Source organism: Artemia franciscana, chromosome 5 (genome assembly GCF_032884065.1).
Source record: "Artemia franciscana chromosome 5, ASM3288406v1, whole genome shotgun sequence".
Lineage (NCBI taxonomy): Eukaryota > Metazoa > Arthropoda > Branchiopoda > Anostraca > Artemiidae > Artemia > Artemia franciscana.
The window spans coordinates 36,026,689-36,043,163 of NC_088867.1; the positions used below are offsets into that span (position 1 = coordinate 36,026,689).

At 35.0% G+C, this 16,475-nt stretch overlaps 1 protein-coding gene across 3 annotated transcripts in view; it reads right to left on the minus strand.

The window, feature by feature from the left end:
* Positions 1–16,475, minus strand: part of LOC136027337 (TAR DNA-binding protein 43-like) — a 41,998-nt gene that overhangs the window by 10,741 nt on the left and 14,782 nt on the right. For 2 of the 3 annotated variants that reach the window (XM_065704479.1, XM_065704478.1), the window contains 4 exons: positions 16,071–16,369; positions 14,119–14,249; positions 11,020–11,231; positions 5,475–6,418 (listed from right to left, as the gene is read on the minus strand). In XM_065704479.1, coding sequence (XP_065560551.1) covers positions 6,165–6,418; positions 11,020–11,231; positions 14,119–14,249; positions 16,071–16,369 — 896 coding nt within the window. In that variant the 3' untranslated portion in view covers positions 5,475–6,164. Of the gene's footprint in view, positions 1–5,474; positions 6,419–11,019; positions 11,232–14,118; positions 14,250–16,070; positions 16,370–16,475 lie in introns of those variants that run through there. The other variant, XR_010617579.1, reaches the window with a different exon arrangement.

Genomic DNA, 16,475 nt, shown 5'->3' on the forward strand with positions numbered 1-16,475 from the left:
TCCTAAACTACGATTTCATTAATTGACTTTTATTTATTTTATACAGTTCTAAAAATAAGACCACGTCAGCCCTTTTTTCAATTTTTTAAGAATAAATGCTATAAAATAAGACCAATATGATGCAAGACACACTGATGCGCTTCGTCACCAATACTGTCTACAGGTAATATAACGGTCCTCCTTTTTTGAAGAAAAACTTTTATTTGTTTTTATTTATATCAAATTTAATCTTTACCTTGATATATTTTAAAAATTCCCAGATTTTTATTTATAACTAGCTGTTGGGGTGGCGCTTCGGACCACCCCAACACCTAATTGGTGGGGGGCGCTTCGCGCCCCCCCCAAGCCCCCCCGCGCGCGTAAGTCGTTACGCGCCATATTAGTTACGCGCCATTGTAGTTGTGTCCCTATGTCCCACCTGTGAATATAGATAGATATATATATATATATATATATATATATATATATATATATATATATATATATATATATATATATATATATATATATATATATATATATATATATATATATATATGTTTTTAACAACGTAAAACTTGCGAATATACAACATTCTTTGCTGTCCCATTGTCTGTGCATATAAATAGATTGTCAGGTTTACCGACTCTTGAACATGCAACATATAATGGTCAATGGGAAAACAATCCATATTCAGATCTATACCTCATGATTCTAATGATTGCCCTTGAGCTTTGTTGATGGTGATTGCTAATCGACCATTCCCTGAGTCGCCATCGTCATTTATATATCCCCCTGTGCACCCCGGCGTCCCCTTTGTAGTTATGTCCCTGTGTCCCGGTCGTCATTTATATTCCCTGTGTCCCGGTCGTCATTTGTGTCCCGGTGTCCCAGTCTCTGATTTCTCTTTGAGTGTCCCTGGCGTCATTTATATTCCTTGTGTCCCGGTCGTCATTTATATCGTCATTTATATTATTTATATTTTTTTTAGTTTTATTCCTTTTTTTCTTTTCAGTTTTTTATTGGTTTTTACCTTTTTTTTTTTTAGCTTTTTTAGTTTTTTTTCGTTTTTTCTTTTTACTTTTATTTTTAGTTTTTATCTTTTTTATTTTTTTTATTTTTATTCTTAATTTTTTTTTTATTAGTTTTTAGTTATTTTTTTGTAGTTTTTGCCTTTTTTAGTTTTTTCAGTTTTTTTTTAGTTTTTAGATTTTTACCTTTTTTAGCCTAACCAGGATTTGAACCTGGGACCTTCATTCTCCGTTCTGACACCCTCTCTCACCGAGTGACTACTCCAGCATGTTCATTTTGGTGTTTTAAATGGTATATTATTAACCAAATTAATGTGTTTTACAATATACTAAGCATCGTCATAACAAAAATGACGACAACTAATTTCATGACGTCAGTCAACACAGAAATTAAGTTCTGAAATTAAGTCATGAAATCAGTTGCCGTCATTTTTGCTTTGAAGGTGACGTCATTCAAGTTATACAAGACATATGTTCACGTAGAAATCTATTAATGTTTAAGTTTACAATGACTGATGAAGATGCTCAAAGAGTCTATGCCAAAAAATTTGCTGCTGATAGAGAAAGTCAGAAAAGAAAGCGTGCCGAGGAACTATCAGCAGCAAGTTTTTTGGCATAGACTCTTTGAGCATCTTCATCAGTCATCATCAGTTATTTTTATATATATAGATCACCAGATAGAATAGCAATGATATAGATCATTAAATCCAAAGAGTAGTTTGAACTGAGGAAATTCAGGCTCTTTTCAAGAATAAGGTTAACATCTCTGCATTTCCGAAAAATAAAGTCAATTGTGAAAACATATACAAAAGTATTAGTTGTATCTATGATTAATTTTACTTTCTTTCACTTGCTTTTACATTGCAGAGCGTTAGATGAAACGTAAATTAGCCACTTTTTTGCCAAAACGGTTACAATAGGAATGTGTATATCAGAGGTAATTCAGACAAAAGAAACTGAAGGTAGAGACGTAAGGGACTTATTGGGTCAGAAAAAGGGACCACTATTGGGTCAGAAAATAGGGAACAGACTAGGGACAAACTTTTATGTAAATAACTGAATATAACTGGAATGCCAAGCACTGTTCACTCACTTAATGCAGTTACTTCAACATAGCTACTTCGGATACAATGCAAATAAAGAGAAAATTCTGCACAAAGATGGACATAAAAATTCACACAAAAAGAGTTAAGTTGCATTTTTCGGCAACTTTTCGAAAACATCTAAAATGAGTTCCTGCTTCTTTTTTCCCTTTGGAGGAGCTTTTAAGCATTTCATCTTATTCAAAAAAGCTCTGCAACTGAATTCCACAGCTCTTGCAAAGGAATTATTTGGATATAAGTGCACAATCATTTGGTTTATATATATATATATATATATATATATATATATATATATATATATATATATATATATATATATATATATATATATATATATATATATATATATATATATCTTTTCTTTTACCTGCAACAAACCTTAAACTAAGCCTGCTTGGAAACACAGTTTATTACAGGAATGTTGTTTATTACCCGTGGCGTAACTAGTCGATTTTTTAAGGAGGGCCAAAGCTCTATAATGGTCCGACAAGTCTATAAAGGGCCGAAAAAACGCGCCGTTGCTTGCCAATGGAACACCCACCTTTCTCATTAAGTAACGATTATTCAAGAGACATAGCACTTTCAGCCGTGAAGCCCAAAAATTTTAATAAATTAATAAAATCTAAAATCTAATAAATTAATATAGTGCTGCAAATGGTCTACGTTATCTAAAAAAAATCAGTTAGACGAAACTGGAATAAATTGAGTCTCCATTTATAGCTCTCTACCCAAATGTGAAAAACTGCTGTTCAATCAGACCCATCATACTTATTTCTCCACCAAACCTCTAGTAATTTTTCTGGAACTGACCTAAATGTCACATTAATCATGAAATTGGAGCATGAAGGAAGACGCTACATTAAAATCATAACTGGAGCGCCAGTTAAAAAAAAAAAAAAAAAAAAAAAAAAAAAAAAAAAAAAAAAAAAAAAAAAAAAAAAAAAAAAAAAAAAAAAAAAAAAAGTTAGCATGACAGAACTGACCAAGAAAACACTAATAGGATGAATAGAACGTGACAAGAGCAAGGACAAGACTGAAAAAACTAAGCTTAAGTGAAACTCTGGCATCTCTTAGATGATAGAAAACAAAATCATAGACTCACTTGATTAGTGACAATTTATTCTATATTATATTATTTTGAATTACCGCCATACCAAGGGAAACTCTAGCATCTTTTTGAAGATCGGAAAAATCTTCCTGGCTGGGCTGATAGGACTGCAGCAAGTTAGAGTAACTTGAAATGAATGCACTCTAACATCCCAAAACTAATTTTTCAACATAATAATAGCCCGCTCTGTAACATTTTAATACAATTACCAATGTCCGCACCTAAAGTGGGCTTTCCTAAAACAAGCACATTCCAAAATAAATGTGGCACTGCATTCCAAATTTCAGAATCGAGAGAAAAACTGCCATCTAACATGAAACAACCTACTCACGCCATGAAAACAAGAGCTAAGAGCTCATATGACACTTGTGACGAGGTCAAAAGAGCCAAGAGCTCATATGGAATGAGCTCTAGCGAAATTCTAAGGATCAATAGATTGCTGTAAAAGGAAAGTCAGAGGCTTAATGCCGATCGGGATTTAAAATAAGAGCTCTGAGACACAAGGTCCTTCTAAATATCAAAGTTCATTGAGATCCGATCAAGTTAAAAATACCTCATTTTTTTCTAATTTTTCTTCTCCTTTCAGCCCCCCAGATGGTCGAATCGGGGAAAACAACTTTACCAAGTCAATTTGTACAGGTCCCAGATACGCCTATCAATTTTCATCATCCTCGCACATCCAGAAGCACCAAACTCGCCAAAGCACTGAGCCCCCCCCCAACTCCCTAAAGAGAGCGGATACAGTCCGGTTACGTCAATCACGTATCTACGACATTTGCTTATTCTACCCACCAAGTTTCATTCCGATCTCTCTACTCTAAGCGCTTTCCAAGATGTCTAGGTTTCCCCTTCCATCTCTCCCCCCAATGTCACCAGAGGAGGTCGAGATTTAAAATAAGAGCTCTGAGACATGAGTTCCTTCTAAATATTATGTCAATCACGTATCTAGAACTTTTGCTTATTCTTCCCATCAAGTTTCACCACGATTTCTCCATTCTAAGCGTTTTCCAAGATTTCCGGTTTCAAAGATTTCTGTTTACCCCTCCAGCCCCCTATGTCCCCGGATCCGATTCGAATTGAAAATGGAGCATCTGAGACGTAAGATCTCCCTATATATCAGGTTTCATTAAGATCCGATTACCCATTCGTAAGGTAAAGATACCTTAATTTTCAGGTTTTCCTCCTCAAACTCCTCCCAATGTCACTGGATCTGCTCGGGATTTAAAATGAGAGATTTGAAGCACAGGGTCCTTCTAAATGTCGAATTACATAAAGATCTGATTACCCGTTGGTAATTTACAAATACCTCGTTTTTTCTAATTTTTCCGAATTATAATTATTTACTAGAATAATAGAATAATTTACCCCTTCCCCCCCCCCCACTCCCCCAAAGAGAGCAGATTCGGTCCGGTTTTGTCAGCAACGTATCTTAGACTTGTGGTTATTCTTCCCACCAAGTTTAATCCTGATCTTTCCACTCTAAGCCTTTTCCAATATCCCCCCAATTCCTCCCAATGACACTGGATCCGGTTGGGATTTAAAATAAGAGATCTTATTTATAATACGCCTGCAAAATTTCATCGTCCTAGCTTATCTGGAAGTGCCTAAACTAGCAAAATCGGGACAGACAGACCGACAGAATTACGATGGTTATATGTCACTTGGTAACCAAGTTCCGTAAAAAGATGACAGGGGGTAGTAGCGAACCTTTTAAATGGCAATGAAATACTGCAAACCAAAAAAAGTAATGTCTATGGTAATGTGTTGGCTAGCTGACACAGTGAAAATAAAGACTTTAGGGACTTTTTCAAATATAGGAACTTTTTAAGGACCACTGTGACTTTAGGCACCAATGTACGACCCCTGGTATATACATTTTTTAAAACCTAAATTTTGTTTAAGAACAAAATCAGCTGAATTTGCAAAAGTCTTCCATTAAACCCTTTTAAAGCGCAAACGATTCATCACATCATGTTCCCATACTCTTACATTAAAATTATTAACTGGAATATCATAACAGTTTTCACTAAGGGCATGACTGTATCGTAGAAATGTATGAACGTGACCTAACTAAAAAAAAAATAAAACCAACCACAAATTCTTTTTGTGTACTGCAAAAACGTGTTACATATATTTCTTCAAAAGTAAATAGAATTTGAAAACTATTTGACCTGTGAGACGCTCTAATATTCAACTTCATATCATGGTTAGTTTCACCACTCAAATACTAAATCCTCACTTAATATCTCTTACATGAATCCAGTGTTTTTATTACTCAATGGACAATAGATATAAAATACACACTCACACAAGACACTGATAATCTGTAGAGTCAAGCACAATTCACACTCGACCAAAGTCACTGTCACTATGCTACAGTCAATATGCCATAGAAGAGTTAGATTTTCTCTTTATTCCTTCAAATGTGAAGTCGCTACATAACTGGAAGCATTATAAGATTTGGAATATGTAAAAATAAAACAGAATTCCAAGGAGATTAAGAAAAGAAGACCATAAATTATTGAGCTGATACATTGGAGCCCAAAAAAAATGTCTTTCTGAGTGAATGACAAAGTGATTCTAATAAGAAATAATACTGAACAAGATTTATTAAAAAGAGGAAACATGTTTAGTTGTTTAAACTTAGTAGAGAAATTAATATTTATAGCTAATAAGTAAGTTTATTTAAGAGCAGCGTGACGTTTATATAATGTGAAATATTTTCAGATGCATGAAGCATTAGCTATCAATAATATTTAAGTTAATAAATGTTTCAACAAAAGCAAATAAAATGTGCAATAAGTTCATCTAAGCCGCCAGAAATTCAAGCTTGGTTTATAAATTTTATCACTGAGTTTCTTTTGTGAGAAAATATAAAGGGATTAAAAAACATTCCAAATCTATTACACTTCCAATCTCTCAACATAGTCGCAGGATTCAGCTCTACAACTTATTCGGACCATATACATTATAATCCAGCAGACCTCTTCCACCCTGGTAATTCGATCCATAATAGTTTCCTGACGGCCCACTACCTCGGTTCTGGCCACCTGACTGAGGTAGGAGAGGGGTGCCACCATGACTGTGAGGAGACCCAGAGGTCACCCCAGCTTGTGCTAGGGCAGCAGCAACTGCGGCAGCTATTTGAGCTGCCTGGCTGCCTTCTGCTGCAGGACTAGGTCCATAACCTCCACCTCCTAACAGAGTAAAAATACAGGCATTAATTATCTTCTAATAACACTTCATCGGTACGTAAATTTACACAAAACACAAATAAACTACAACCTACAAGTTTTGTTCATCGGCGTTCTATTTTATTGATTTGCCAAAAAAACACCAGCCAACAAATAGATTATACTAAAATATTTCTAAAGAATATTCGGGACAAGAAGAGTGAATATCCCAAACAGAAGTTTATGAAAAAAAGTTTTTGACAATTAATTTTAGGCTAGAATGGTAGTTGAATAATATAACTACTTTTCAGTTATACATGTAACTAAATTTGTCAGCATTCTGTTAAGCTTTAACCTTTTTATCACCCCAATCTAGTGTTGTAATACTACCGTAAAATAAAAACTCGAGAAGTAAAACTGGTAAAAAAGGTAAAATTGGTATAACACGGTAAAATTGGTAAAATAGGGAATATACGGTACAATTGGTGTTTTTGAGTTGCCATGTAGCTAAAAGACCAGTTGAGCATTTCATTTTAAGCATCACTTCAAATTTTAATGATATTTTTTAATTATTGTAATTTTCTTGGGCTTAAAAAAGATAATACCCCATCATCTCGAGGTTCATCAGTTTAATTAACAGTCTAGTTTATCTCTTCGGCTAAAACACATTTTTGATACGTTTCTGAAAGTCATCTGTGCCAAACAAAAGTCCGTCATGGATACGGCCCTGAGGATTATATATCAATTTCTGCCTCCACCCTCCCCTCGTCTCTCCTTTAGAACTAATTATGGGTATTTCAGTATTATATGGTACAACACATTCGAGAATTTGAATCGCAAAGATCAGATAATAGCCGGTTTTCACGGTCTTTATACCAGACAATTAGCTTTAGCTCGGTGAAAGATATACGAAAAATATAATACGAAAAATACCTAATTATATATTTATGTGAAGATTCTTTCAAAACAACTGCTGAAATACAAGGATCGTTAAGTTAACATAAGAATTTCTTAAAGACACCGTAGTCGGTGACAACTCATTCGGTAGCAATTCGTTGAAAAGCAGGCCAAATGCACTAAAAACTTCAGACGAAAGGACACTAGAACTTTCGATTTCCAACTGACTGAGCCCCCTCCAATGTTAACTAGACCGCCACTTATACAAGAAGCGCCATTGGAAAAAAGAGCAAACATTAATTTATTGAACCCTTTGGGGTTTTACCATAGGTAGCGCTATCCGATTGCCTCTGACTTAAACAGGAGAGTGGAAATTTCAATTTCCCTTCTTATGAAGAACCAAAACTATTCAAGGATAAAAAAGGGGGGATTCGATCCCAGGCGTGGCCGGTTATTTGGTTTGGGAAGAGGGTTAGTGACGTGATTCTGTAAGCTCAACCACAGTCGACACAGCTCTGAACGGGTACATGGAGAAATCTGGGAAACGTAAGTAGGAAAGATGTGCGAAAGCCAAGGATTGTTGCCCCCTCCCCTGGCTGAAGGGCCACGAAACCGAGATCAGCACCGCTGTTTCGGACCTTGAGGGCCTAGTACCGTCATTCTTACTTACTAATGCACTCTGTCACCCATCACTTGTCTATGCGGCTATGAAACCGTTTTTTCAGACCTTACATTCAAATCAAAACTTTAGTTTTTCAGGTTGATTAACAAGTACCGAGAATTCTTGCCCAATCTCGTTGGTGATAACCTTTCATTTAATCTAGCTTGTTTTTTTGGTTTGTTTCATGCCGTATTTTTTCTTCACTGCTTGGGTTACTTCACAAATTGAAATTTCCTTCTTTTTTTGAGCACTGAAGACGACTAGGCTGACGTCCCTAACAAAATATCTGCTTCTGTTATTTTCGCTTCTTTTTTGTCCACTGGCTGACATTATCTTCTTTTTTCCCAGCTATTTAATTTTATTATTTTGTTCTTGTTTGTCACATGTCGATCCTGCTTGTTAGAGAATTCTTTGTCCATGAGGCACGGGTTTGATTCCAGGCGTAGCACGTTATTTGGTTTGGGACGGGGGTCAGTGGCGTGACTCTGTAAGCTCAGCCAGAGTCGACCCAGCTCTAAATGGGTACCCGGAGAGATCTGAGGAAGGTAAGCAGAAAAGATGTGCAAAAGCACAGGATGGTTAGCCCCCCCTGGCACTTCCTGGCTCAATGGCCACAAAACACAGATCAGCACCGCCGCTTTGGACCTCAAGAGTCTAGTGCCGCCTTACTTACTTGCTTACTTAATCCTGTTGGTAGCCCTTTCTGTCTTTAAAAGTCATTTCAAAATTCTAATTACCTGTATTATAATCTATAATACACTTTATTGTTTTGATAACATGAGACTGAAGTCACACAAACGACCTTTTAATACAGCTGACATAATACAGCTATACACAAAGAAAAACAATAAATCATATCCAAAACTCTTTTAGTCTACCTGTTAAAGAAAGATTATTTATGCAAAGTATAGCAAAACAGTATGTTTTGAAAGTTCCAAGGCATCGCAAAATATGAGAGATACCGGTAAAATAGGTAAATTACGTAAAATAGATAAAATGCTAATTTTACGGCAAAATACATAAAATACCCAACTTTACCAGCTACAACACTACCATGATCTTATCGAAAACTTTTCGATTGGACTAGTGTCCAGTTTTGTGGATTCAGAAATATGGGTGCGCGCGGCCATATTCTTAAAAGGGGCGATGAAGAGGTGGTATGTACAAGGGCGGTACGAACTATAATAAAAGCGAGGTATCAAAGCATTTAAACCTCTATACATTCAAGCGTACTTTTCTCAGTGTTCATAGAGAGAACTCTTTAAGAGCTTTCCGTGTAAAAATGTTTCGTTGACAAATTACATAAACAAGCATGTTTTTTTCCCCATGAAATGAAAACAAATATAGAATTTAAGATTGACAGAAATTATCCTCGATATCAAGAGAATCTCATCCCCTTTCTTATACCGCAGATTTAATTAAGACGGGCGTATTAACTATATGATTAAATGTTGGTGTTCTAGAACTCAAAAAAAAAAATTATTGTATTCCCCAATTTAGAAAACAATTAGACATTCAATAAGTTTTTACAGGTTCGGTGATGTTTTTTTGCTTTGTTTTTTTTTTTGTAAAAAGAAAATATGGAAACAAAAGAGAAAGACTCCTAAAAAGGTAAACAAACTGTGGCTATGTCGTCCTTTGGCTTTATCTGTCAAAACTATGGATTTATGTTCAGCTTTTCAAAAAGTTTAAAATACTGCAATACATATTTTAAAACACACACATATTCGGTACCAACATTATCGTTGGTTGCCAATATTCAAGAGAATTAGAATTCCTTTCAAGTCTATTTCAGGACTATAGAGAAACCTCATTGCAATGCAAAATAAAATGAAAAATTATTGAACTAAAATAATGGAACTAATGATATGAATACTAGCCTGCATTCACAGATTATACAAATGGGGAAAATGGGCTGTATTCACCCCTTCCCTACACGTGGGCTGTTTCCTCGAAACATATTCCGGTATACAGACATAGGGAAAAGAGTGAGAAAATAATGAAAAAGAACACAACCGCAAAATAAAAGTGATAGAAACAATATACAGGTAGAGTCATAGCATGCTTTCTTTTAACCCACTTTGCTGGCTGTATGTCAACTTCCTTTGCTAATCATGTTCGACTGCTCAGCAGTCTTTGGTGCCCCCACGCTTGTTACCGTGAAGGCATATTTTTAGTTTTTACCACATTTTTCATAGCCTATATGAATACAAATCTTGACTGGTTGAAAAGTCGGTTGTTATCAATCCGGCATCTTTTCGAACCAAAATTAGCAAAAGCTAACGTCTAAAAAGAAAACTTTATACCAGTAGCAGTTACTCTTTATTGGATTGTGACTAGTTCATTGGATTTCTTGATATAACAATGTGGTAATGCAACGAGTGGTTCAAAAAGAAATCCACCAAAAAAGGCATACGATTTGAAAAGTATAGTCCGGCTTAGTTATAAATGAAAGCTAATTTTGTTGGCGAACCTTCGAGATGGAAATAATATCTGTATATTGATTCCATGGCCATGAGAGCCCCACCTATTCATATAGGTTTTGAACCAGGAGCGACAATCTTCTTTTCAGTGTTACACATAAAGCCAAACTCATAGTTTTAGTCATTTGCTAGAAAGACTCACCCTCCCTCCCCCCCATAGAAAAAATGTCCAAAATACTACAGAAGAGCTTAGTTTCTTTCTGTTTCTAATGGTTTTTGGTTTTAGTTTTTGACAAAAAAAAGCCCAAAATTGCGACTTTGCTATTTTAAATTTGAGCTTTGAACTGCTGTTATTTTTATTTTCTGTTTTATCTCCTCAAAAATATTGTATTAAGTAACTGAAATATGCACTCATCCGTTATTTCTTTGGAGATTAGGACCCCTCTCCTCCCTGTCTCAAGTTTATATGATTACTATGAACATTTTAACAGCAGCCAGCAAATTATGTGCACAAGAACCAGATGGCAAAAGGCATATTTTCTTCTCAGAAGATTGCCTGAGGGAATAATTTCATTATTCCAAGTGGCCAGTAGTCTAACAATATCAATGTCTATCTCCTGGAAACGCAATGATGGAATCTTTACCAGAATAGTGATCCTCCTCCATTCTCCTCCATTGTCTTCCTCCATTGTTGCGGTCATGGTACCCTTCTCTCTCCTTTTTCTCGACAGCCTGTGACTTACTTAGTCGGGGAGCTGCTTCACGAACCATCACCCGGTTATTCTTTATAACATGCTCCCCTTTACTAATCAGAGCAGCAACATTTGGATCTATAAACGTTATAAAGGCGAAACCCCTAAAAAAAGAAGAAACGATCAGTATGAATAAAAAACTGGGAAATATGATGATTAAGAAGATTGGAGGGTCATATGGAAAATTATTTCAGTGAATTAATGCTCTTTTTCTTGTTGGTTTATTATGCAGCAAAATTAGAAACACGGTTCATTTTGATTCGAAATTATAATGTTAAATAGTTCAGCCACACAGGGCAAAAGCAACGACCAACATTATTATTTTTGGAGAACCTGACTTGTGGAAATAAAACCTTTAGAATTTTCTATTTCGTATTAATGTTTCCTTTTATAGATGTTTTTAATTGTAGTAACTGCATTAACTTCTGTTTTTATTGTATTGACCTTTTTTTATCTATTTATTTCTTCTTGTATTTTAGCTTTATTTAAATCTGAGTATGTTTCTTTTCATATATATTTTAAGCAATATTAGCAGAATAGAGGTGTGATATACATACTAGTGCCAGTGATTTAAGCAAGAACACTCTGTACAACGTCTTAGTATTCTCCCAAGATACCATAAGTGTTGACGTGGCCTGTGCCAAAATTTAATTTGTGTCTAACAATATCAAAGTGACGTGGCTTCATAAGCCCAAGTTTTAAAAGAGGATCGCACGTATACAAGCGGTTGATTCACTCAAACGCCAACTAAATAACAACAACCTGTAGAATTACTTAACTATTGAGACATTCTTAAGATATGAAACTAATTCTTTTATGTATTTATTTTGGAGTTATGTTCTCAGGAACCCTCAACCCAAAAATTGGCATAGCAAAATTTATCAACATTTTTTTTCTTTTTGTTGAAGGCAAGGTCTTAAATGATAAAATAGTACTTTTTTCTCCCAAGCAGACTAGTGCTATACATCTTTAAAAAAAAAAAAAATTGTTACTCGTTTAATTATCCCAAAAATTCAATTCAAGCAAATTAAATCCTGAGTATTGATATCTGATATCACCTTACATATTCGTATCATTTCCTGCTTCCGTTTTGATCGAGGGTCTCTTTAAAAGGGGAGAGGGGCACCAGACGAATCCTCACGTTCAAAAAAATATATAGGAACCTCCCGTAATCTTCGTGCAACACAACAACTTTTTTCAGTAAAATATGAAAATAATTGTAAGGTATGCTAATAATTATCGTTTGATAACTTCGGATCAAGTGTTGAGGTGCCTAAAATAAACTTTTTTACAAGTTATACCCCTTAGATGTTTTACCATTCAATCCGATTTTAAATTCAAGTTTTATTTTCTAGTAATGAATAAGATGCTTCTTTAGACACTGATTCTACATATGAGAGTCACATTAATTACGGGCTTTTATCAATTCGAAGAACATTTACGTATGTACAGGAAATCCTCTTTTTCAGATATTTTAAAACGAACTATTCGATCTCAAGTTAAGCAAAAATAATGTACCAATAAGTTGAAATAAGAATTTACTAACTAAAAAATATATGATGGAAAAAAAAAATTAAAACCTGAAAGTAACTTTTTTTTTAGGAAGATTCATGTTTTTTTAGTTTCAGAGGAACAATTTCAAGTTTTCCTAACTCGTGGGAAAATGATTCTTTTTTTTTAACCTGATTCATAATGTGTAGCTTCGTAGCTTTAAGGCGACTGATAACAAGCAATCTGTCTATAAAAATGGCTTTGCCATCTTTTTTAATATAAATAATTTCCCTTAAGATGTCACCCCAAATTCCTATCATGAAGCACTGGGCAAACGTTGATCAACTTCACTGACAAAAATACTGTGGGGGCAGCCTTTCGACTTTGTTTCTTCAGTGTTAATGAAACAGTGTGATTGCCAAAACCATTGAAACCCACCCACATATTTGTATGTGCCAAAAAGAATCTTTTCTTCAAAAAACAGTTTTACGTTTTTTTTTAAGAGTCTCAAAATATCACAATGATGGTTTTAAAAATGCACAATGCACTTTACATCCTAATATTGGTTAGCTTCGTCCCAAAACATAACCCTTCTAAATTGTTTCCTATTAATTTGATGGTGAGAACAGTTTGGTTCAAGACACGATTTTTTTTTTATCAAGCATACCTCAGAAATCAGTGATAAGTTCTTTGCAAAAGCATCTAACCCCTCTTCTTGAACGTAACACATGATTCTTTTGTTGGTTTTGGGTGTCAAGGGTTTGAATAGGTACTTCTTTATCCGTCAAAAATACCATTTAATCATAAGGACACATTGCAGGCAGCAGAGGAGCTTATTTGTGTCTAGGTGCGAACCAGCAAAGCAAACAGGCAACAGAATATAGCACGGTAGACGAAAGTTGGGACTGGGAAATTTTCTGATTTCGGGACTTATCACATGAGATTCGTCATTTGCCGAGAAAGTGACCAAAAAATTCAAGAGCACTTTAGTTTGATATTTATTAGACAGGTGCTTGTAGACAAGGAGACATTGCCCAAGAAATTGTTCGACATTGACCTTTACAATTTAGGCACTGACAGGCTTTAAAGTTCATGCTTTGTGAAACTCCCCATTTTCATAACATGAACCATCAAAACGCCTGGATAGAAAAGCAAGCCAGCCATAATTTCCTGAGGTCTCTATGAGTTTAGTCATGTGCCTATCAATTTGCAAGCTATTCCAGGTCAGACAATATTTTTCTTGCACAAAGCTTTAAACATGTTTCTGATTGCAATAACATTTAAAACTTTGAATTCTGGGCACAACAAAAATGTTTTAAAGTAAAAAAGATTATACATAAGGAACAACTTTTTCACTGGAAACATGAAGATGCTTGCTATATTTACTTGCTTAAAAAATATTCTAAGAGAGTTTAAAATGGTTCTTTGACTCTTAGGGTACCCTATATACCTGCCGAGTAACTTTCCTTTTTTAATGGTTAAAGAAAAATTAAAATTTACCTGAAAGGGTTTTTGGGAAAATAGGTATCAGCAATTGCTCCAAACTCTGAGAAATATTCTTTTAATTCGTCTTCGGTCATTGTTGGATTTAACTGCCCGACAAACAATCGATGGGACGCTTCTCCTTCAGTCTAAATAAAAGACAATGTCCATTTAGGAACAACAATAGTAAAAACACATATTTTAACTTTTGAAGACTCTAGATACTTAGATAGCTTGGCCAAAACTTTATGCAGTTCAGTAATAGGTCAGTGGGAAGCAGGTTGTTAACTATTAACACTCGTCCATTTACATTCACTCACAATTCGGAATTACAAAATCATTCATAAGAAGCAAATTGGTCTCTTGAAGGATGCTCAGTTTCCTCTGTGAGTTTAACTTAGTCCGCTTGTTTTTTTCTTATTAAAGATAAGTGTTGAAATAACAGTGACTGAAATTTTAATAAGTGAAATCTGTCACCTATGAAAACCGACGCTCACATGCACACAAGGCAGTCAATCTGTCGCTATACTACCTATGTAAGTGAAGCTATCTACTTGATGAAATTTCTGGTCCCCTAACATCAAATCTTCACTCTCTTTTATTTCTAGTCTGAGCGACTTAGTCTTCCTGATACTGATTTTCAAACATGTTCTTGCACCCTCAACTCTCAAAACCCTTAAAAATTTATTTGTTTAGCTAGCATCTTACTATATGAAAAATTTGAGCATACTTTTAAACGATCACGATAAACCCACTACAAAATAATGGCCAAAGGTAAAACAGAACACCAAAAGCCCACAAAAGAGTGTTTTCCAATTTTCAATTGTCATTACAAAACAATGTTTTAATTAGGTCATTAAACTAGTGCATATATGTTCATGTACAAAGAATAAATTGAACCTTCTCAAATGCTTTACAATTGATTCAAATAAAAACAATAAATTAATCATCAAAGACTACTAAATAATGCTGTTGTTAGTTTTTGAAATGATAATGCATGCCTTATTTTGACACATACTCCATCCGTGCGTTTCAATATTTTAGTGTTGAAATGTCATAATAAGCGAAAGCCTATGCTCTTTAAAATATCGGCGTAAATTCGGATTGTAGCAGGTGGTCTTTGTATTGTTTGGTTGTTAATCATAAATCATAAAAGTGATAATTTCGAAAACTCCCGCCCAGTCCCTAATCTGAAAACCATTATGCGACTTTACGCGATGTGACCTAAAGCAGCTATTCCACCCTTAAACCATTAGAACCAGCATGTGTTAGATGCTCATAGGAAAGTATATTTTTGTTCTTTCTTTTTTATACCTGCAGTCGACAAGCTCTGCTGATAGTAAAACACCAATTCAGACTAAAGAAAAAGACAAAGAATACAGCACTAGACTATCGGCAGTGCTGATCTCCATTTCATGATCCTTCAGCCAGGAAGTGCAATGGGGGAGGGGCAGTCTTCCTCTGCTTTTGCGCATCCTTCCTGTTTACCACCCCCAGATTTCTCCAGGTACCAATTTCAAACTGCGTTGACACTGGCTGAGCTTAGAGTCACGCCACTTGACACCACTGTCCAAACCAAATAAACCGCAACACAGGAATCGAGCCCCTTTCCTCAGAGACATATAACTGTTAGTAATTTTATAATACTAGCAATATCTGACAAAATGTGAGTTTCTATTGTTTACTGATTTAATTTAATAAAAATGAACCTTAAGCTTCCAGAGGATTAAAATATATATTTGCCAAAAAAGTGCATTTTACCCAAAATTAACAAGAAATGGTCATGTTTCCACAACTTGTACTGTATCTACATGATCATAAAGGTATTATTTGAACTGGGAAAATGCTTGGGATACAGCTCTGCTTCCATTCTAGGCAAGAAAAGAAGAGAGGAAAAGTACTGCGAACATGCTAAGCTGAGTAGAAAGAACACTGGTAAGAAAAAAAAATCCTAATTGACTAATACTAACTTTTTCGTTAGGAATCTTGACTTCACAAAGCCGACCGCCAATAAAATGTTTCTTGGTTAAAACTTGTATCTGACTGTCAAAATCCTTGAAGTGAATAAATCCAAAGCCTTTTGATTTACCAGTGTGTGAGTCTCTCTTGATTTCAGATCTTACTACTTCACCATACTGAGAAAAATACTCCCTCATTGTGGATTCATCACAAGAAAAAGAAAGACCCAAAACAACAAGATCAACTGTACTCATTTTGGATTTGGCTGAACTTGCTGCATCTACATCTTGATCTACCTTTCGTTTGATACCTGAAAAATAATTTGGACATTTAATGCCATACCGTTGATTTAGTAGGCCTAAAGGGATGTGCACCCATTTTTCATTTCCTGGCCTTGCCATACAGTTTCATTATTT